The sequence below is a fragment of the Neoarius graeffei genome, chromosome 1 (assembly GCF_027579695.1).
Source record: "Neoarius graeffei isolate fNeoGra1 chromosome 1, fNeoGra1.pri, whole genome shotgun sequence".
In the NCBI taxonomy this organism is placed as follows: domain Eukaryota; kingdom Metazoa; phylum Chordata; class Actinopteri; order Siluriformes; family Ariidae; genus Neoarius; species Neoarius graeffei.
This window is the reverse complement of record NC_083569.1, coordinates 49,659,283-49,681,200: the sequence shown is the minus strand read 5'-3', so window position 1 is coordinate 49,681,200 and position 21,918 is coordinate 49,659,283. Positions and strand designations below refer to the sequence as shown.

General features: G+C 38.7%; 2 protein-coding genes across 9 annotated transcripts in view; one reads left to right on the top strand and one right to left on the bottom strand.

The window, feature by feature from the left end:
• The first annotated feature begins 1,126 nt into the window (after positions 1 to 1,126).
• On the top strand, positions 1,127 to 21,489 carry LOC132894016 (gamma-glutamyl hydrolase-like). Of its 4 annotated transcripts, none has more exons than XM_060933235.1 (10): positions 1,129 to 1,229; positions 4,877 to 4,909; positions 4,995 to 5,103; positions 10,542 to 10,592; positions 10,673 to 10,757; positions 11,031 to 11,169; positions 12,295 to 12,401; positions 12,564 to 12,654; positions 12,747 to 12,881; positions 20,972 to 21,489. In XM_060933235.1, exons 1-10 carry the CDS (start codon positions 1,187 to 1,189, stop codon positions 20,995 to 20,997), a joined length of 819 nt encoding a protein of 272 aa, XP_060789218.1. In that variant the 5' UTR covers positions 1,129 to 1,186; the 3' UTR covers positions 20,998 to 21,489. The 4 variants fall into 4 exon arrangements, with proteins under 4 accessions (XP_060789208.1, XP_060789218.1, XP_060789198.1 ...); XM_060933215.1 differs by lacking the exon at positions 20,972 to 21,489 and adding an exon at positions 13,037 to 13,482; XM_060933225.1 differs by lacking the exons at positions 4,877 to 4,909; positions 20,972 to 21,489 and adding an exon at positions 13,037 to 13,482 and having other exon boundaries at positions 1,127 to 1,229.
• The window catches only part of unm_hu7910 (un-named hu7910), an 87,075-nt gene continuing 85,813 nt past the window's right edge, over positions 20,657 to 21,918 (bottom strand). For all 5 annotated transcript variants that reach the window (XM_060933132.1, XM_060933148.1, XM_060933169.1 and 2 more), the window contains 2 exons: positions 20,989 to 21,122; positions 20,657 to 20,831 (listed from right to left, as the gene is read on the bottom strand). In XM_060933132.1, the coding sequence (XP_060789115.1) occupies positions 20,681 to 20,831; positions 20,989 to 21,122 (285 nt within the window). In that variant the 3' untranslated portion in view covers positions 20,657 to 20,680. The remainder of the gene's footprint in view (positions 20,832 to 20,988; positions 21,123 to 21,918) is intronic.

Genomic DNA, 21,918 nt, shown 5'->3' with positions numbered 1-21,918 from the left:
TATGCAAAAACAACCAGACACAAGAACAGTTTCTTCCCTCAGGCTGTCTCTGTGATGAACAGCTAAAATGCAGATTCATATATCAGTAATATCACTTGCAAAATATCTGCACACTCATACTGTCATTCTGTGCTCACTGTTACTTATATTTATACTTATTTAAATTTACTATTCATCTTTGCACTCTGCATCATATTGCACCAAAAGGGAAATCCTTTCTGTGATAAACAGCTAAAATCCAGATTCATATATCAGTAATATCACTTGTAAAATATCTGAACACTTATACCGTCATTCTGTGCACCCTGTGTACTTTATATTTATTTAACTATTCCATACTTGACTTACCAGGATTACTTTGCACTGTGCGTCTATTTTTGTTGTTGTAGTTGTTGTTTGCTTGTTTGTTTGATTTTGTGTCTATGCTTTTTTATCTGTTTTGTACTATGAGAGCTAAGTGAACCGGAGTCAAATTCCTCGTGTGTGTCCACATACCTGGCAATTAAAGTGTTTCTGATTTCTGAAAAGAGGTTTTAAAAAAGCACAGATGTTTTACATGTGTACAAAAGGAGGTTAAAGCACAGATGTTTAAAATGTGTACAAAAGAGGTTTTAAAAAAAAGCACAGATGTTTTACATGTGTACAAAAGAGGTTAAAGCACAGATGTTTAAAATGTGTACAAAAGAGGTTTTAAAAAGCACAGATTTTTAAAATGTGTAAAAAAGGGGTTTTAAAAAAGCACAGATGTTTAACGTGTACAAAAGAGGTTTTAAAAAGCACAGATGTTTAAAATGTGTAAAACAAGATGTTTTTAAAAAAGCACAGATGTTTAAAATGTGTAAAAAAAAAAGATGTTTTAAAAAAGCACAGATGTTTAAAATGTGTAAAAAAGATATTTTCAAAAAGCACAGATGTTTAAAATGTGTAAAAAGGAAAAAAATGTGTACAACAACCATTTTTTTAAAATACGAATGGAACATTAAGTATAGCAACAACAAAAATTGTAAGGGGGGGGGTGCTGTTGTTTATTTGCTCTCTGAGGGGGGGCTGACTCTCCCACACTTTGAAAACCCCTGGGCTAAACGATACACGTATGAAGTGGGGATTCAACTGCCACGCCCTCTTATTATCTAGACGTGCTTCGGAGCCTCGGCTTCAGACAAGACTAATCATTACAGGACACTGTATGGGTGATTCTACAGAAATGGTGCCCTTTTGGATTGAAGAGGGTAAGAGGAATTTTTTAACCAAAATGTGTTTTTTTTTTTTTAAATTTCATGTGATTTTGTCATTTGTCTACTGTACAAAAAACATAATTTCCCACCTTAACATGATATTTTAAGTAATATTTGAGCTTTTATTAGACACAAGTCGATATTTAATTCAACCCCGTCACGGTTATTTTTTATTGCCATTACTGATTATTATAATAGGGTAGTGAGAAGGCACTAGCATGACTAAATAATTTAGCTGTCCCTTTATTTACTATAACATTTTGATACCAAACAAAACATAAGGGGAAACTGATATTCTATCACAATTCTGAAAAAAATGACAAGTATTCATTATTTTACTCTGTAAATTGCTCAAAATATACAATAACGTCATGTAATATGTACAAACTTTACATTGGTATGTTTATCACAATCTAATATACAAACCATATGTAACCTTAGAAGGTTTTCTGTTGAGAACATTTTTAAAAATTATAAATTGTGTCTCATAACAGGGTTGAATTGGTCATAACAGGGTTGACCTGTTGTAACAGGGTTGACTAAGCAAGGATTATATATCAAATTATATATGCTTTTTATCCATTATAAAAACGTATAATCTGATCTAAAACCCCATGGTAGGGTCAATAGGGCATTCCTAGTGTTAGGCAGCTACTTAGAAAATTTACCAGTTAAAAAAGTCTTTGAGGGAATAGAAAATCGCTTGGTGAAGTGTAGGAGTAGGAGGAAACCTCTCAGAAGACATAGGTCCTGAAAAGCATTTCTGTACAATACTGTGCAAGTTGCCTTTTAATGTACCAAAAAATGAAATCATTAGTAAAAACGCAACAACTTTTTTGGTATTGAACATATTTTATATTTAAAATTCGTGGATCAGCAATTACATCATATTTTCAGTTTGTCCGTTTGAAAAACTTTGAACTTTTCCCTCTGTGGTAAAACAAAAAAATGCATTTACTCAGAAGTAAATGAACTATGAATGTCAACAACATCCATTTTCAAATGCTTGAAACCTGGAAAACAATAATTAACAAAGCCTTGTTTGGTCTGAGGTGAAACTCATTTCCCAGAATTCTCATTTGGCTCTTCTCTGGTCCTGTTCTCCTCTACCCTAACTTCTTTCTACCTCTCCTTTTGTCTCAACCACAGTTCTTCAACCACAGTTCTGCTCTCCTCCGGTGAGCATGCCATCCTGTCATGTATAGTGTTGATTGTGGGTGAAGATAGTTACTGTGTGTGTGCCCACTTTGGTCACTTTCTTTCCACCTCTCCTTTTGTCTCATCTCTTCAACCACAGTTCTGCTCTCCTCCGCTGAGAATGGCGTATCCTGTCATGTTAAGTGTTGATTGTGGGTGAAGATAGTGTGTGTGTGTCCGTCCACTTTGGTCTCAGGTAAAACTCATTTCTCAGAAGTCTCATTTGGCTCTGTTCTTGTCCTGTTCTCCTCTACCCTAACTTCTTTCCTTGCTTCTCTTTTTCTCTTCTTTTGTCTCATCTCCTCTCCAACCTGTTCCTCTCCTCTGCTGTGGTTGGCATACCCTGTCAGGTTTAGTGTTGAACATGAGTGAGGAGAGGTAATGTTCATGCCAGCCAGAGAATGCTTGTGTGTGGGCGTGTTCTGTGTGTGTTGGTGGTTTTGAATTTTGGCTGGAGGATACTGTGTGTGTGTGTGTGTGTGTGTGTGTGTGAGTGAGTGCGTGCCTCCGTGTGTGTGCGTGTGTGTGTGCGCGCGTGTCCACTTTGGTCTGAAGTAAAAATTTCTCAGAAGAATTCTCATTTGGCAACAGTGAACTACAAGAACATGTATTCAACTTAAAAAATCATGGGAATGCTTCAAAAATGTTGTATTCTTCAATTCATGTTCACAATAGTTCATGAAGCCTTGTCCACACTTCCTTCTTTATCTCCATATGCCGAGAGGTGACATGAGTAGGGGCTTCAATTTTTTCGAGGACATCCTCAAAGGGATACCACAGGATGTCGTCATGCAGAGACCAGAAGTAACGGTTTGGTCCAGCACAGCTCATGCATTTCACTTGTGCATGGCTTTCATCTGTGGCGAGAATGATTCCGGGGTATAGTTCCTGGTCATATTTTATTACGCACCATTTCCCACACAGATTTTGTTCACCCCAGTCGATCTCTGTCTGTGGTACATTGGCTGCAACATTGTGAAATGTAAACTGTTGGGCATTGAAGCACTGACAGTCCACTGTCTTCTTGTGAACTAAACACATGCAGCTTACATCTCTGTATGCAAACTTTCCCGGAGAAATGTAAACCACTTGATGGATTCTCATCGTCGACTGGATGACAGGCAGATTGGCTGGCATGCGCTTCAATGCCTCCTCAATAGTTTCTTCCTCTACAAAGAACAATTTGATGGAAGTCAAATTATCTTTTAGGACCGTGTAGAGGGTCAATGCATCCACAATGTCGTGACCTTGGCTGATGATTCGATCCACGGTCCTTTTCAGGGTTGCACTTACCCCGTCTGGTGCTCCTTTAAATATAAACAACTAATATAAACAACTATTCAACCCTGTAACAGTCATTCAACCCCATAACAACAGAATGTGTGACGGGGTTGAATGTGATGGGGTTGAAGATTTTATGCTAATCTGTTGTTAACTGTTCATGCTAAATGCTAGGACTGTGGCACATGGCGTGATTCAGTTTAGATCTTCTTCTAATTCATAAATATATAATCATTTCTCGATAAAAAACTTCTCTACTATGACTTTTTCACTCAACAGTGTTGAGTACTTATGCTTGACGGAACCTATATGTTTATAAAAGTCTTACAATATTTCAAGAAATGAGAGTTAACACTTACCACTGGTTGCACCATGCTGTTCTGGAGACTCTGCTAAATCTACTTCCTTAAATGATGTCACAGGGTCAAACCATTTATGTATACAAATAGGGGGCGGAGGCGGTTGCGTGACGGAGTTGAATTATACATAGGGACAAAGGAAAATGCCTAAATTTCTTCTAAAATATAATTACTTTTCCCCAAAAAACACATTGTATGTGAAACTGGAGTAGCAGTGATGCATTTAACAAAAAATAAATAAAAAAAAATTAAAGAATGTAAACATAAAATTGGCCACATTGTTACTGTAATTGGTGATGGGGACATGCAGAATTGCTGTGCTCCTCACATATTAAAACTAATAAAAATGAAAATAATAGTTATTATGTCCTTTTCAGTTTAATATACTAAAAACACCAAATATTTTGAAATAGTGCAGTTTAAATGTAATTTTGTCAATGTTCTGAAGAAATATATCAGCATTTTATCTTGGGACACTGAGTCTTCTGAAAGGGCACCGAATTCATAGAATCATTCGTATGTCACATGATGACTTTTCTAGTATTCATGATATTTCAATCAGATTTAAAGGTGAAATAAATCAGTGCTTGTACTTGAACAGTATTGATATTTCTGTGATGATTTGGGTGTGAAGAAGGTTAAGAGTGAAATGTGAGACTGGTTCAGCTGAAGGGACGCAGAACTGGAGGCGGAGCATAAACCCAGTAAGAGCGACCTGATAAAGATCTCAGTGTAGTGACAGCATGGAGCTCATCGCGTGTTTCTCACTCTTCTTCAAAATCATTTCCTTTGTTGTCGTTTCAGAAGGAAACAAGATAAACGACTGTCCCATCATAGGTAAGGTGAAAAGTGTGGACATGCTGTTGTCTGTAATCCTGTAGAACTAATCACTAGGGTGTCTCTCTCTCTCTCTGTGTTGAAGGTGTTTTGGCTCAGGATGTTCGCTGTCCTTCACCTGGGAGAAACACCTACATCGCGGCTTCCTATGTGAAATACCTGGAGTCTGCAGGGGCCCGAGTCGTCCCTGTGATGTAAGTGGAAGTGTGATAAATAATAACGTGTTAAAATAGTGCGCTTAAAGGGGACCCGCAGCAAAAAATAAAACATAGGCTAGAAATATTACACATTTTGCACAAATGTATTTTGACTCATTTGTATTGTTACAATGTGGCACATAAAACATTGCTTTAAAACAGGGGCGTAGCTAGGATTTTTTTTTTTTTTTTGGGGGGGGGGGGTCCACACACTGACTGGCAGCCTGAGTACATTGTGTAACAAAAAATAATTACCATTGCTGGTTTTAGGTAGCTTAGAAACCAGCTCTTCCATTATCGCTGTTTCTTCCATGTTTTCTTGATGTGTTGTAGAAACGGCACTAAAACTTAGCTTCGAAGCCACTGATGGAAAAAAATATATATACAGTATAAATTGCTTACTTCTGTTCACGTCGAAAGAAGGAGGAACGTTTCGCTTGTTTTGATATGGCGAATTATTAACACGAGGAAATACTCATAATTCGCAACTAAAAAGACTGCAGCTACACTGGCAGCTTGACCATGCTTTCTAGTGCGATCGTGTTGCGCTTGTGCAGGACTGGGTTTTCGCGCCCAAACCACAGGAAGTCCATACAAGGCGATAGAAACTCTAATGAGACTGAGGTGACAATCTAATAAAAAAAAAAAGGTTAGAAAAATTACAGTGGGCGCTTTTCTTATGCGGCTATTGAAAAAAATGTATGGTCCGACGGGCACCCAGGACCCCTCCCCCCCAAGCTATACCCCTGTACAATTATTTGGTATTCCCGCTCCACTTCATGGTGCAGTCATATTGCCATTTTGTGGGCGGTGTCAAAGATCAGCATGACGTAGAATTGTTGATAGGTTTCCTGTATCTTGATTGGCTCGCTGCTCCAGACTCCACGATGTACAAAACAAACCTCACCCAGCCTTTCCAGTGACCTTCACCTTGACCCGATTACCCCCAAAATTTAATCCGGTAATCTACAGACCATTGCCCACCTATCCTGAAAATTTGAAGTCAATCGGTGCAACCGTCTAGACGCTAGATTGTTAAGAGACAGACACACACAAACCACACTGATTACAATACCTCGCCCCACTTACTCCGTCGCACACGAGGTAATAATAAGGGAAAGAACTTTTTCTGTGTTCCATTGCCGACAACAGAGTAATGTAAACAACTTACTAAACAGTTACTACACAACTTGGGGACAGGTCACACTTTAGAAATACTCTCTTGTGGGAGGAATTCCGTTGTTTGCAAGGACCATTTTAAGCCTCACGGGTTGGGTTTTGAGAGAAATCTACAGGCCGAGCTCTTGGGCGACACAGGTTGCGTTAGATTCAAAGCTGATGCTGTGCTAACAATATTCCAACAACATCCAAGGAAAAGGGATTCAGGCCATGCAAGCTGATCAACTCAAAGAAATGTGAGAAAGGTATAAGATTTAATTTATTAGTTCACATGTAATACAAGTTAGACAGACTGTTAAATCTAGATATAGGGCAAAAAAGTATATTATATATATGGCACTGCCTAAAAGTGGCGCTCCCAATGAGTGTAAAATATGTTAGTAAATAATCCTGTTATTTTTTATGAAGCAAATTAAAAATAAAGCACTGGATAAAACCCAATCTATCTTATGGAAATAAAGATACAAATTTCGTTGTCCTGTCCAGTGGTCACGTGTTTAAGATACATTACCTTGCACTTACGATCAGGTTCCCTACAGTTGCAAAATGCATTAAAAAAAAAAATCAGGTCGATGCCTTGACTCTAAATTGACCGTAGGTGTGAATGTGAGTGTGAATGGTTGTCTGTGTCTATGTGTCAGCCCTGTGATGACCTGGCGACTTGTCCAGGGTGTACCCCGCCTTTCGCCCGTAGTCAGCTGGGATAGGCTCCAGCTTGCCTGCAACCCTGTAGAAGGATAAAGCGGCTACAGATAATGAGATGAGATGAGAGGAGGTCGATGCCTTACCATATTCTCTTAAGTATGGAGCTTCACTCCGCTATAAAATTACACTTGGCTTCAAGCTGTCACTAGCCTATATTTAGACCATAATACTATTGTGGCACATTGCATGTCTATACCTGTATTCACACACACGATAAATAAATTGGCTTTATAGCTATGTATGTATCCATACTAAACACGCACATACACTGAGTTTATTTATATATATATATATATATATATATATATATATATATATATATATAAAACGTGCAATCTCATCTCATCTCATTATCTCTAGCCACTTATCCTGTTCTACAGGGTCGCAGGCAAGCTGGAGCCTATCCCAGCTGACTACGGGCGAAAGGCGGGGTACACCCTGGACAAGTCACCAGGTCATCGCAGGGCTGACACATAGACACAGACAACCATTCACACTCACATTCACACCTACGGTCAATTTAGAGTCACCAGTTAACCTAACCTGCATGTCCTTGGACTGTGGGGGAAACCGGAGCACCCGGAGGAAACCCACGCGGACACGGGGAGAACATGCAAACTCCGCACAGAAAGGCCCTCGCCGGCCGCTGGGCTCAAACCCAGAACCTTCTTGCTGTGAGGCGACAGCGCTAACCACTACACCACCGTGCCGCCCCAGTTTGTTTTTTTATTTATATATTTAAATAAATAAAAGGCTGCTTATCGATTTGTAGGTTCTCCAGCTGGTGCTGGCCCTCTCACATACCTGGCTATCATAGTCTGTATGTAGTCCATTTCCAGTGCAGGCTTGTGTGTGACATACGTTTCCAAACCAGGTTTATCCATGAAACAATTCAATGACCGTGCCTGTATTATACTACATAAAAGTATTTTCAACAAACACATCCAATGTCAGTTTTCCACTTGGCACCCTATCCACATCGGCACCAGGTAGCTGCCGAACCCTTTTTCCTGCCTTCCCGACTTTGTATTTGCAAAGCACCACTGACTTCATCATTTAGAATCATCATGATTTGCTGCTGAAATCATTCCCCAGATGTGGATAGTCCTTTTCTGAAGTTCATACAGATATCCAGTTTCTCTGCTATCCATACTGACTTGACAATAGCTCTTTTTTGTCTTCCTAAATCCAGGCCAGCAAGTATGTTTATATCAGCTACACGTAACTTCCAGTACATGGCGATCAATGGATTTACGTCACGTCCTCACTGCTATATTAGTTGCCCATGTGCAATAAAAGTGTGACATGCTTTTGGACGTTTAAGTACTTAAAGCTACTTATAATGGCTAATCAGGTGGCTGCAGTTGTGTGTATTACGATAATTAGGGCTTGTACTATAGATATCGATCATCTTTAAATGCTGGACAGGCACCTTTTAAGCGAAAGATGGTTTTTTTTTTAAAATCTTGTATGAACAAATTGTGAAGTTAGTGTCTTGTTCCCAAAAGATAACTTGTTCATACAAGATTTAAAAAGAAAAACACAAACCTTTCGGTGCTTGTTTGTATACAGTATACACCATATACAGTGGCATGCAAGAGTTTGGGCACCCTTACTGAAAATGTCTGTTACTGTGAATAGTTAAGTGAGCAGAAGATGAACTGATCACCAAAAGGCATAAAGGTAAAGACAACACATTTCTTTTCAGAGTTTTCTGCAAGATTTGTGTATTATTTTTGTTTTGTACAATTGGAGAGTGACCTGGCGACTTGTCCAGGGTGTACCCCGCCTTTCGCCCGTAGTCAGCTGGGATAGGCTCCAGCTTGCCTGCGACCCTGTAGAAGGATAAAGCGGCTAGAGATAATGTGATGTGTGTGTGATGTGGAGAGTGAAAAAAAAAAAAAGGAACATCATGCGAAAGTTTGGGCACCCCAATACATTTGAGTTCTCAGGTAACTTTTACCAAGGTTCCAAACCTTAATTAGCTTATTGAGCTGTGGCTTGTTCAAATTCTTCGTTAGGAAAGGTCAGATGATGCAGATTTCAAAGCTGTATAAATTCTCTGATTCCTCAAACTTGTCCCTAAAATCAACAGCCATGGGCTCCTCTAAGCAACTCCCTCGCATTCTGAATAATAAAATAATTGATGCTCACAAAGCAGGAGAAGGCTACAAGAACGTAGCAAAGTGTTTTCAGGTAGCTGTTTCCTCAGATTGTAATGTTATTTAAAAAATGGCAGTTAACAGAAACAGTGGAGATCAAGGTGAGGTCTAGAAGATGAAGAAAACTTTCTGAAAGAACTGCTCGTTGGATTGCTAGAAAGGCAAATAAAAACCCCGTTTGACTGCAAAAGACCTTCAGAAAGATTTAGCAGACCCTGGAGTGGTGGTGCACTGTTCTACTATGCAGCGACACCTGAACAAATATGACCTTCATGGGAGAGTCATCAGGAGAAAACCTTTCCTGCATCCTAGCCACAAAATTCAGCGTCTGAAGTTTGCAAATGAACATCTAAATAAGCCTGATGCATTTTGGAAACAAGTCCTGTGGACTGATGAAATCAAAATAGAACTTTTTGGCCACAATGTGGAAAGGTATGTTTGGAGAAAAAAGGGTGCCAAATTCCAGGAAAAGAACACCTCTCCAACTCTGAAGCATGGGTGTGGATCGATCATGCTTTGGGGTTGTGTTGCAGCCAGTGGCACAGGGCACATTTCATTGGTCGAGGGAAGCACGGATTTGAATAAATACCAGCAAATTCTGGAAGCAAACATCACACCATCTGTAAAAAAGTTGAAGTTAAAAAGAGGATGGGTCCTACAATAAGACGATCATCCAAAACACACCTCAAAATCTACAATGGAATACCTCAAGAGGCACAAGCTGAAGGTTTTGCCCGGGCCCTCACAGTCCCCTGACCTAAACATCATTGAAAATCTGTGGATAGATCTCAAAAGAGCAGTGCATGCAAGACAGCCCAAGAAACTTGTAGAACTGGAAGCCTTTTGCAAGGACGAATGTGTGAAAATCCCCCAGGTAAGAACTGAAAGATTATTAGCTGGCTACAAAAAGTGTTTACAAGCTGTGATACTTGCCAAAGGGGGTGGTACTAGGTACTAACCATGCAGGGTGCCCAAACTTTTGCTTCAGGCCCTTTTCCTTTTTTGTCATTTTGAAAATGTAAAAGATGAAAATAAAAAATATGTTTTTGCTTTAAATATAAAGGGAATGAGTCATCTTTAACTTTATGCCTTTTGGCAATCATTTCATCTTCAACTTGCTTAACTGTTCACAGTAACAGCAATTTAGACCAGGGGTACACAAACTATTCTACAGCGGCTGGCTTGACCATAGTAAAAAATTGAGTAATTTATTTGCTCAACTTATCTACTCCATTATTACTTATGGACTGAAAAAATACTCAAATGTGCTCACAGGACTAATACAAAATGCCATAGTAGCTAATAATGTTATTCATTGGGGATCTGAATATAAACCACTACACCAGTACTGATGTAAAGCTGAGATACATAAAATATTTATGTTCGCAGGATTAATAAGACTGAAGAGGAATACACCGTACTCTTCAGATCTATAAATGGGTGAGTACTGAAACCCCAGGAATAATCCCTATTCACATCGCATTATACTGTACAGATCCTTATTTATTTTTTCCCTGTAGAATCATTTTTCCTGGTGGTCGTGTCAGCATGTTTTCATCTGATTACGCCAAAGCAGCAGGAATATTCTACAGACTTGCGCTGGAGGTAAGAGCCTCCATGTTTGTGCAGCTTGTTCATGTTGTTGACATTATATTTGTAGTGTTATAGTGGTGATTAGTGTGAACGTCTCTATTAGGTGTAATTTCAGAGGACGGTTCAATGTTCACAAGTCAAGAGACTGCTTTCTCAGCGTGAGGCTCTGAACTTGAGTCACAAAAAAAAAAAGTCTGATTGCGGGGGGAAAAAGCAGCTTACGCTGAATAATTTGTTGGTCAATAATTGAGCAGTATTAAAGGTTTGATATCTGTGTGTTGATAGGCCAACTCAAAAGGAGATTATTTTCCTGTGTGGGGGACATGCTTGGGCTTTGAGCAGCTAACGTTGCTGACAAGTGGAAAATCCCTGTTGTCCCGTACTAATACCAGCGGCGTTGCTCTACCACTCAATTTCACCAAAGGTGAGTTATTGAAAATAATAAATCTGCATAAAACTTTATTTAAGTTCAAGGGGGCCCTTGTGGTAAAAAGCTTCGACAAACCTGATTTACCATCCAAACTGAGGGTTAGAGGGTATGTTGCGCAATATGTTTAGCCACATCAGAAATAACAGCTAATCTTCAAAAAAACGTGCTGTCTCAAGGTACCTCACTGTAACTTAGGCTGTAAAATATATTGGTTTGTAGTCATCTCCATTTTGGCTTTTGAAGAACCACTACATTTGAATATGCAAAGAGACCAATTATATTTAAAAAAAAAAAAAAAACCACAGTGATGGAGCCAAGACATTTCTGGTAAATTTTCTGTTGGCATGTCGATAAACCTTGGTATTGGCATGTTAAACCTTCTAGAAAGACTTGTAGACTGATCTTGAACTGCTGGGCATCACAGGTTCAGCAGTTTGTACTGCCATGGGTGCGTAATACTGGCCAAAAAGAGTAGAATACAGAGTACATGTGTAAAAACTTAGCAGGTAACCACTTGCTTTTATAACAACGTGGCATGTTGCTTTATACAGCCGTGCTGTTGAAGTCTCGAATCGGATTGATCAGAAGGTGATTGGTCAACAGTTCTGACTGTCGTGCCGACTGCAAAGCAAAAGCACGTTTATATTAATGTGCAAGTGGTCGTGTTCTTGATTCCATAGTAACAAATTGATTAACAAAAAATAATTAAAAAAAAATTGTGGTTAGCAAAGAAAAGTAATTATTAATTGGGTTTAGCTGTCTGTCAGGTGATACATTTCTGGAAGGATTCGTAGCTCTCAGCACTCGAACTCTGAAAATGGAGAGTCTTCAACATGGAGGTCTTTGCACTTTTTGGTAACATGACAAGGTTAAAGAAAGAGGAACAACTTGAAATGTAACTGAATGTTTAAAAACAATGGGGTGTTGTTAGTCAAGAAACTAATAACTGTAATGGTTGATGAACTGCTGTGGTATAAGAGGAATAAAACACACAGGGGCATGCTATTAGGGAAACAAATCAAGCTCATGGTGGTAACAGCTTTCTGCTTTGCCCTGCCGTTTATTTTTCTTAACACCACGCCCGGTTATGTGTTATTCCTTACTCGTATGTGATTTTAGAAGTAAAGGACAGCCGAATGTTCAAGGACTTCCCAGAGGACCTGATGACATCACTGGCAAATGAACCACTCACAGAGCACTCTCATAAGTGGAGTGTCTCTACTGAGGTATTACGTACACTACTTTTGATCATGTTGCTGTTTTTAGTCATTTTACCACTCCCTTCAGTTCCAGCAATAAAATTAACAGTTCCAGGAATATTGGTAACTTGTGTGTGTATGTTTTGGAAAAAAATCCATTACTACAGTGTTTGTTTACTTCTGGGACAGAAATTCAATGGAAATGAGGAGCTGAAAAATTTTTATCGAATTCTGAGTACAAACACAGACGGACAAACAGAGTTTGTGTCTACGATGGAAGGTGAGAACGCATGATTGATTGATTCCACTATTGCGATTTATTTGATTATAGACTTTATACAGAATCTTTGTTCTCCTTTCACACTTGCACAGCATATGATTTCCCAATTTATGGAACCCAGTGGCACCCAGAGAAAAATGCATTTGAGTGGACTCGGGCATGCATCCCCCACTCAGCTGCTGCGATCAGAACCACTTTCTATATGGGCCAATTTTTTGTCAATGAAGGTATGAATAGACCAAGTGTATAATTTAAGATTTAAAAAGTATGCAGAAGTCTCTACAAAGTTACATGCCTGTTTAACTGGGTATTCTTAATTGTGCAAACTTTACAGGATAAATTGTTTGCAATAACAGAACTTTTTTCCTTCCCTGTTCTGCAGCTAGAAAAAGTCTTCATAAGTTTCCCAGCCAAAAAGAGGAGCAGAACGCTTTAATCTATAACTACCAGCCCACCTACACTTCTAAAGAAAGAAATAAGTCTTCATTTGAACAAATTTATTATTTTAATTAGGTGTTTTCTTACTTAAATTGTTATAATTATGCAAATCTTTGGAACGATGTAGGCTGTGTTGTGCTCACAGCACTCTGAAAAATTCATTTAAAAAAAGCTGCCAAACTGGTTTGTATCCATGATTTAGAATTTGAAAGCTTTTGGCAAATTCATGTATGAGTAGACACATCTCTATTGTTTGAAATTAAAATATTTTAAATAATTCACTTTTTAAACCTAGTAGCCAGATAGCATACAGTGGTGCTTGAAAGTTTGCGAACCCTTAAGAATTTCCGATATTTCTGCATAAATATGACCTAAAACATCATCAGATTTTCACACAAGTCCTAAAAGTAGATAAAGAGAACCCAGTTAAACAAATGAGACAAAAATATTATACTTGGTCATTTATTTATTGAGGAAAATGATCCAATATTACATATCTGTGAGTGGCAAAAGTATGTGAACCTCTAGGATTAGCAGTTCATTTGAAGGTGAAATTAGAGTCAGGTGTTTTCAATCAATGGGATGACAATCAGGTGTGAGTGGGCACCCTGTTTTATTTAAAGAACAGGGATCTATCAAAGTCTGATCTTCACAACACATGTTTGTGGAAGCGTATCATGGCACGAACAAAGGAGATTTCTGAGGACCTCAGAAAAAGCGTTGTTGATGCTCATCAGGCTGGAAAAGGTTACAGAACCATCTCTAAAGAGTTTGGACTCCACCAATCCACAGTCAGACAGATTGTGTACAAATGGAGGAAATTCAAGACCATTGTTACCCTCCCCAGGAGTGGTCGACCAACAAGGATCACTCCAAGAGCAAGGCGTGTAATAGTCAGCGAGGTCACAAAGGACCCCAGGGTAACTTCTAAGCAACTGAAGGCCTCTCTCACATTGGCTAATGTTAATGTTCAGGAGTCCACCATCAGGAGAACGCTGAGCAACAATGGTGTGCATGGCAGGGTTGCAAGGAGAAAGCCACTGCTCTCCAAAAAGAACATTGCTGCTCGTCTGCAGTTTGCTAAAGACCACGTGGACAAGCCAGAATGCTACTGGAAAAACGTTTTGTGTACGGATGAGACCAAAATAGAACTTTTTGGTTTAAATGAGAAGTGTCATGTTTGTAGAAAGGAAAACGCTGCATTCCAGCATAAGAACCTTATCCCATCTGTGAAACATGGTGGTGGTAGTATCATGGTTTGGGCTTGTTTTGCTGCATCTGGGCCAGGACGGCTTGCCATCGTTGATGGAACAATTAATTCTGAATTATACCAGCAAATTCTAAAGGAAAATGTCAGGACATCTGTCCATGAACTGAATCTCAAGAGAAGGTGGGTCATTCAGCAAGACAACGACCCTAAGCACACAAGTCGTTCTACCAAAGAATGGTTAAAGAGGGATAAAAGTGAATGTTTTGGAATGGCCAAGACAAGTCCTGACCTTAATCTAATCAAAATGTTGTGGAAGGACCGGAAGCGAGCAGTTCATGTGAGGAAACCCATCAACATCCCAGAGTTGAAGCTGTTCTGTACGGAGGAATGGGCTAAAATTCCTCCAAGCCGGTGTGCAGGACTGATCAACAGTTACCGCAAACATTTAGTTGCAGTTATTGCTGCACAAGGAGGTCACACCAGATACCGAAAGCAAAGGTTCACATACTTTTGCCACTCACAGATGTGTAATATTGGATCATTTTCCTCAATAAATAAATGACCAAGTATAATATTTTTGTCTCTTTCGTTTAACTGGGTTCTCGTTATCTACTTTTAGGACTTGTGTGAAAATCTGATGTCTCATCTCATTATCTGTAGCCGCTTTATCCTGTTCTACAGGGTCGCAGGCAAGCTGGAGCCTATCCCAGCTGACTATGGGCGAAAGGCGGGGTAAACCCTGGACAAGTCGCCAGGTCATCACAGGGCTGACACATAGACACAGACAACCATTCACACTCACATTCACACCTACGGTCAATTTAGAGTCATCAATTAGCCTAACCTGCATGTCTTTGGACTGTGGGGGAAACCGGAGCACCCGGAGGAAACCCATGCGGACACGGAAAGAGCATGCAAACTCCACACAGAAAGGCCCTAGCCAGCCACTGGGATCGAACCCAGGACCTTCTTGCTGTGAGGCGACAGCGCTAACCACTACACTACCATGCCACCCAAAATCTGATGTTTTAGGTCATATTTATGCAGAAATATAGAAAATTCTAAAGTGTTCACAAACTTTCAAGCACCACTGTAGGTGTGATTGATTTGAAACTTTCATGTTTCCATATTATTCCCCCCCCCAAAAAAAACCCTCCAGTGTTGGACAATAAAACGGCTTTATATTTGCTGCACTCCATTCTGTCATGATGAACCTTGCAATGAATGGGGACACCACCATGACAGACATTTGTAGGTTTGTTCCAGATTAAAGTTTTGAAAAATCATAAGTTTTTACTTTAAAAGACTCTTCAAAATGCAGGGATGAGAGTGGGTGCTGATGAAAAAAGCAGAAAATCTGTAATAAGGGGGGTCCAAGGGGACACCCCCGGGGAATTTTTTTTTCAAAATGAGACCTTACACACCCTATTTCCTGCAATCTGAGCTGTGGTTAATTAAAACTCCTGATGCCTATTTTAATATTTATTGAAATAAAAACACTATTATATAGAACAATATGTATCAAAATCAACATGTGTATTGCATTAATTCAAAATAATATGTACATTTTATGGGGACTGGTTATTACTCATTGTCAACATCACTTGTTTTTCTAAAAAATGTCGATTAAAATTCAGTTATTTACAGTTCCATTAATAATTCAAATTTTCATATATTCAATATATTGAATTAAATAAAAACATTCATATCTTATGGTAACTGACCTTTTCCTAATGTCCACATTACTTGTATATGATTTCTTCACAATGTCTATTTAAACTTTAAAGTTATACAGTTATCAACACTGTCAGCTATAATTCAAATTATCATATAGTCAATGTATTGAATCAAACAAATGCATATTTTATGGGGACTGTCTTTATCTTATTGTCCACATCACTTGTATGTTTTCTTCAAAAGGAAAATGTCTATTTACACTTTTTACAGTTAAGTTATTTACAGTTCCCAGTTATTTTTGAAACAAATTTTCATTTGATCATTTAGACTTCAGCTTCTTGGCCAAAGCCAAAAGCTCATCAGTCCTCTCTTTTTTTCCTTTTTTTTCATTAGCCAGCGCCTCCTGGGTTTTTACATGCTCTAACCTGGCTCTCTCACACTCCTCTCTTGCTTTGCTAAACTTGTTTTTTATACCAGCATCAATTTCACGTACCTTCGCTTCATCTCTCTTGTCAATAGTATTCAGCGTCTTGAGAAAAAACGCCGATTAGAGGAAAGTATTTTTAATATGCAGCTCACGAACATGTCTAAGTTTTGATAAAAGAAAGCGGATGTGGGTGTCTTTGTAAAAACTGTTTTGATTGGCTATTATGGTCTCGACATCGATGTTTTGACCAATAACAATGTAGATAACATGAATTTTACATCACATTCAATGAGATTTAAACGAGACTAAAGATGGCGATTTACAAATAACGTGTAAACATCGTAGGAGTTAATAAAGTTTGAACAGCATGAAGGAACATACTCCAACCCCCTGAAATTAATTAAAAAAATTCTCAATGGATTTGGCATAATATAAAAAGCTCGTTTTTTACTCAGAAAAAGCGGAGAACTCTCATCCCTGAAAATGCTTGTGCTGTTTTTACGCTGAATTTAAAACATGGCTGCAGGAACAGGCGAGCCTAAACGTCGGTCATGTCCAAATAAGAAACATTACATTTGTAATATTAAATTATAACCAACATTAACACTGCTGAAAATAGTGCTGCAGCAAATAAATTCTGGTGTATATTTAATTATTTATCCTTTTACGAGTTATGTGCACTTATGTTTGCCTCTGCATATTTTATCAAAAGTGATTAGCAAGTGCATTTCCAAAAATGAACAGCAGCTACTAAATGAAATTCGTGTGTGTGGAAACCTTTTTGCAGTGTAGCCCTTTTACTTGTTCTTTACTAATTGTTAGGTGACTGTGTGACAAAACACGAGCTTTGGCATTAAAAACATGATATTCAAGTGTTCCAAATGGCCCTCAATTTGGGCTCCTCGTCCATCAGGGGTTCCCAGTTTGAAAGGTGGAGGCTTGGTATAGGGAGTAGTTATAAACTTGTCATAACCAAAACTTTCAGCCATCAAGAGTTTGACGTTATATTCATTCAATCAAAAATATGTCTAATGTAGTATTTCATCAAAAAATACATGTTTTATTTAATAATAAAAAAAATGCTTGTTTAGGCTATACACTGCATGACTAGTGAATTTTTACAGACCTGATAAGCGTATGTATAAGGCACAGGATTTTAAAATGACAGAAAGGTGTCTGTAATATCAGCTCCCCACAGCTTCACATACACAGAAATGCATTTAATACAGGTAGTGCAAAGTCACATAATTTCTGTATCATTATGATATATTCTTGATCTATTGAGTGGCATTTGCTAATACGTTCACTGTCCACTTTATTAGGAACGCCTGCGCATTCTTGCAGTTATCTAATCAGCCAATCATGTGGCAGCAGCCCAATGCATAAAATCAGGCAGAAACAGGTCAAGAGCTTCAGTTAATGTTCATATCAAACATCAGAATGGGGAGGAAAAAAAGTGTGATGTATTTTCGATGACTTTAACCATGGCATGGTTGTTGGTGCCCAGAGGTGGACAAAGGACCCAACTTCATTACTTCAGTCAAAGTACAGATCCCACTGGTCAAATGTGACTCCGATACAAGTGAAAGTTGTCCAGTCAAATTTTTACTGAAGTACTGCTTTTAAAAATACTTAAAGTGGCATTCCACCATTGGATGTATTCTTTGGCATAAAATACGACAACATATATAAACGGTATCACTAGATAGAGAAATCTTTTAGCTTCAAAATGATATATCAAACATAATTTGACAACGACAAGTATATTAATTTTGCGACCAAAGTCACCTACCCTTTTAATTTCCGCGCGGTAGTGAAACGTGATGTCATCGGCAGGTTCCCCTTCTTGTGTACCACGTGACGTATCCTACCTCTTGGATTTGTCCTACCAAGCCTACTGCGTATGCGCGAAATCGCCTACTGCGCATGCGCGAAATCCAGGAGGGTAGGAAAATTCAACAGTAGTTTTGTCCTACCGATCAGCTGGGCTGATAGAAAATCGGTGAGTATTTCACGCATTTGCCGATTTTTATGTTTCGTGCGTATTGGTCGAGTCTTTGGCCGAGTCAAATAATTTGTAATGACTTGTTGTGAATAATAAAACGGTCTGCATGAGAACTTGCTAATTGTAATGGCGTCATGTGTTCTGCGCATGCGCAGTAGGCTTCGCGCATGCGCAGTAGGCTTGGTAGGACAAATCCAAGAGGTGGGATAACTTTACAGAACACCGACACGTGGTACACAAGAAGGGGAACCTGCTGATGACATCAGGTTTCACTACCGCGCGGAAATTAAAAGGGTAGGTGACTTTGGTCGCAAAATTAATATACTTGTCGTTGTCAAAAAATTATGTTTGATATATCATTTTGAAGCTAAAAGATTTCTCTGTCTAGTCATGTTGTCATAAAATATATTGTATTTTATGCCAAAGAATACATCCAATGGTGGAATGGCACTTTAAGTATTAAAAGTACATTTTATGTCAACGCATCGTTGTATTATTGCCACAATGTTTACAAAACCTAACACCGTTACCAAGGACAGAAATGTGAATTCACAAAATGAACGCATGCTGTGCCATCATGGCGGTTTAACGTTAAGCTAGCTAGTCAGTGAAACTCCACCTGACATGTGAGCAAACTCTTTTCAAACTCAAAATCATATTGGGTAGCTAACGTTACTAGAAAAGAAAGATTTCTACATTCTGTTTATTTGGCAAGATTATGCTAAAACATATTTCTGAAAGGACTTCAGATAAGTTAACATTATTTATTTTAGCATAACTCCGTTTTTACATGCTAACTAACTGTCCAAGTTAACTAGCTATGTGTTAGCGTTAGCCGTGGACAAGGTTACGGCAACTTGGCGGGCAAATCCATAGAAGGTCATTTGATTAACCAGACTGCATAGCTATGTTTGCAGCGTTATCGCTCGCTCTAAAAGCACAGACAACTTCACTGCAAGCTTTCTCTTGGAATAAAACATTTACAGACCTCAATATGCTTCCGCAGGTTGGACGGCGAGTTTTTGTAGGCTGTGATGTGGTTCGTTTTCGGCAAACAAAGCAAACATTTAAAACGAATTAATCTTTAATCCGTACAAAAATAAAACATGGGTTCCAGGTATAGCCATGAGTGCGTGCATTCCCCAGAAGAACCGCCTCCTTCCATTCTGCCATCAACTGATCGTGCTCAAATAATGCTATTGGGAAATCACTGAATTGATTTTATACAGTCTATGGATGTGACATGACCCTAATGATTACTGATCGGCTGTCTCAGTGTCACCTGTGAAAAAACCAATCACATTTTAGAAAAGAAAAGAAAAAACATTCACTTTTAAAGCTGCTTCATAGTAACGAGGACCTTGATAGAAATATAGTGGAGTGAAAAGTACGATATTTGTCGTTCAAATGTAGTGAAGTCATAAGTTTCCAGAAAAGTAAAGTACAGATACTCAAAAAGTGTACTCAAGTCCAGTGCTCAAGTAAATGTACTTCATTACTGTCCACCTCTGTTGATGCCAAATGAGCTGGTTTGAGTATTTCAGAAACTGTTGATTTCTTGGGACTTTGACATAAAACACTCGAGAATGGTGCGAAAAACAAAAAACACAGTGAGTGAGAGAGTTCTGTGGGTGGAAATGCCTTGCTGATCAGAGAGATCAGAAGAAAATGGCCAGACTGGATTGAGCTGCCAGGAACGATATCATAACTCATAACTCTTATAATCACAAAGATCCGACACATGATTGACTGATTAGATAATTGCATGAATGTGCAGTTGTTCCTAGTAAAATGGACGCCAAGTGTATATTCAAGTAAATTTACAGTAATATGCAAAGTTTGTACCTTCAGCGGTCTCCATACTCCCAAGTCTTACTGCCTAACACTTCACTTTGGTCCGTTTCAGTGATCTTATTTATTCAGAGCTACACTACTTCTCTCAATCATAAACCATATCTGTAAATCTCCTTTTGTGGAATTTTATGCACTCGTTGTAATTGGTCGTGCATATCCCAAGATTTGCTAAACATGAAACAGCTATAAAATCAAGCCACTCTTTCTTCCTCTTGACTCGAAACCCAGGATACCAGAAGGACATCATTCATTACCCATGTTCTTCGTAAAATCACAATTAAATTACTCTTAAAAACACAGCACATGTTCATGTAACATTTTGTTCAGTACCAATGATCAGCTGGAGGTCAGGGTTGGCTTATGGCTGAGATTGGCTGAGACATCACAGTAAGTCTTTGCAGGTGATGTAAAAGCGTCATATGGGGGACAGGGTGAGCCTCTGTGATTGGCTGAGTTCTGGATGCCAGACGTCTACAATGAAGATGAGCCTGTAGCTGTCTGCATCCTGCCACACTTCGTGCTCAAACGAATCATCAAATATCAACACTTTTCCCTCTTCCCATTCTCTGCAACACACATGGACAGGTTTGTCAGTGAAGAATAGAGAAAGGAGCAAAATGAACAGTATAGGCTGATTGTTTATACTTCTGTTGCACCAGTAATTCACACTGAAACTTGTGTTTTATTTTCCTGTTTCTCCTTGCAGGTTTGCTGGTAACTGACCGGGTCTGATTGGTGCAGCGGATTCGGCAGCCTCTACGGGGAATGACGAGACCCAGATGCATACGCAGACGGCAGTTAGTGGGTCCAGTGTGAGGCCATACATGTGTACCAGGCTGCATCACTGAAAACTTGATCTGAAGTTGAAAGACAGACAGAATGATGAGCATCGAATAAATTCACACAATGCTACATGAATTTTGGATTTGTGGCTGCAAATATGCATACGGGTCATTCAAGGATCCAGGGTACATTTCGTTATTTTCCACAAAAGAAATCTTTATTGAATCAGTTGTGAACAATAACGCAAATTATGAAAAACTTTCACCAATAGCAAATGCCTGATGTACATTTTAGACCTAATTTATCCATAAAACATTAACTAAATGACTCCCACCCCCCACATTATTGGCTGTTTTTGACTACTCATTCATACGTTCAACTTGAATAAACAAAGTGATTCAATCTGTTTCTTGAGGCTTATTCTATTAACTGTTATAAAATCAATTGCATAGAAAGTCTATTTTCTGTATTATGTGAAATTTCAGTAATTAAAAAAATATATATTTTTATCTGTCCCAATGTTCTGATCGACTCTATTAACTCTGTTATATGTAAAACCGCATAAAAGCCACAAAGTGTTTTAATAATATGCATGACATCTGTACAGAGAAATGCAACTTCCTCTGGCAGGAAACTTCAGAAAGGCAGTGAGCTATGTTATGTTTCTTCTCTCATTAATTTGAAAATAAATAAATACTGACGATACACCAACAGTAGATTCATTATTCATCAAATCTGTTATGATATTGGAGTGCATCTCTCGCTCATTTTTTAAAAACAATAATATGATTAAAATCCATAAAATTCTGTTTTTACACATGCCATGTGGTAGCTAGTTTGAGGTTAGCATGCGGCGTTAGGACACAAAAT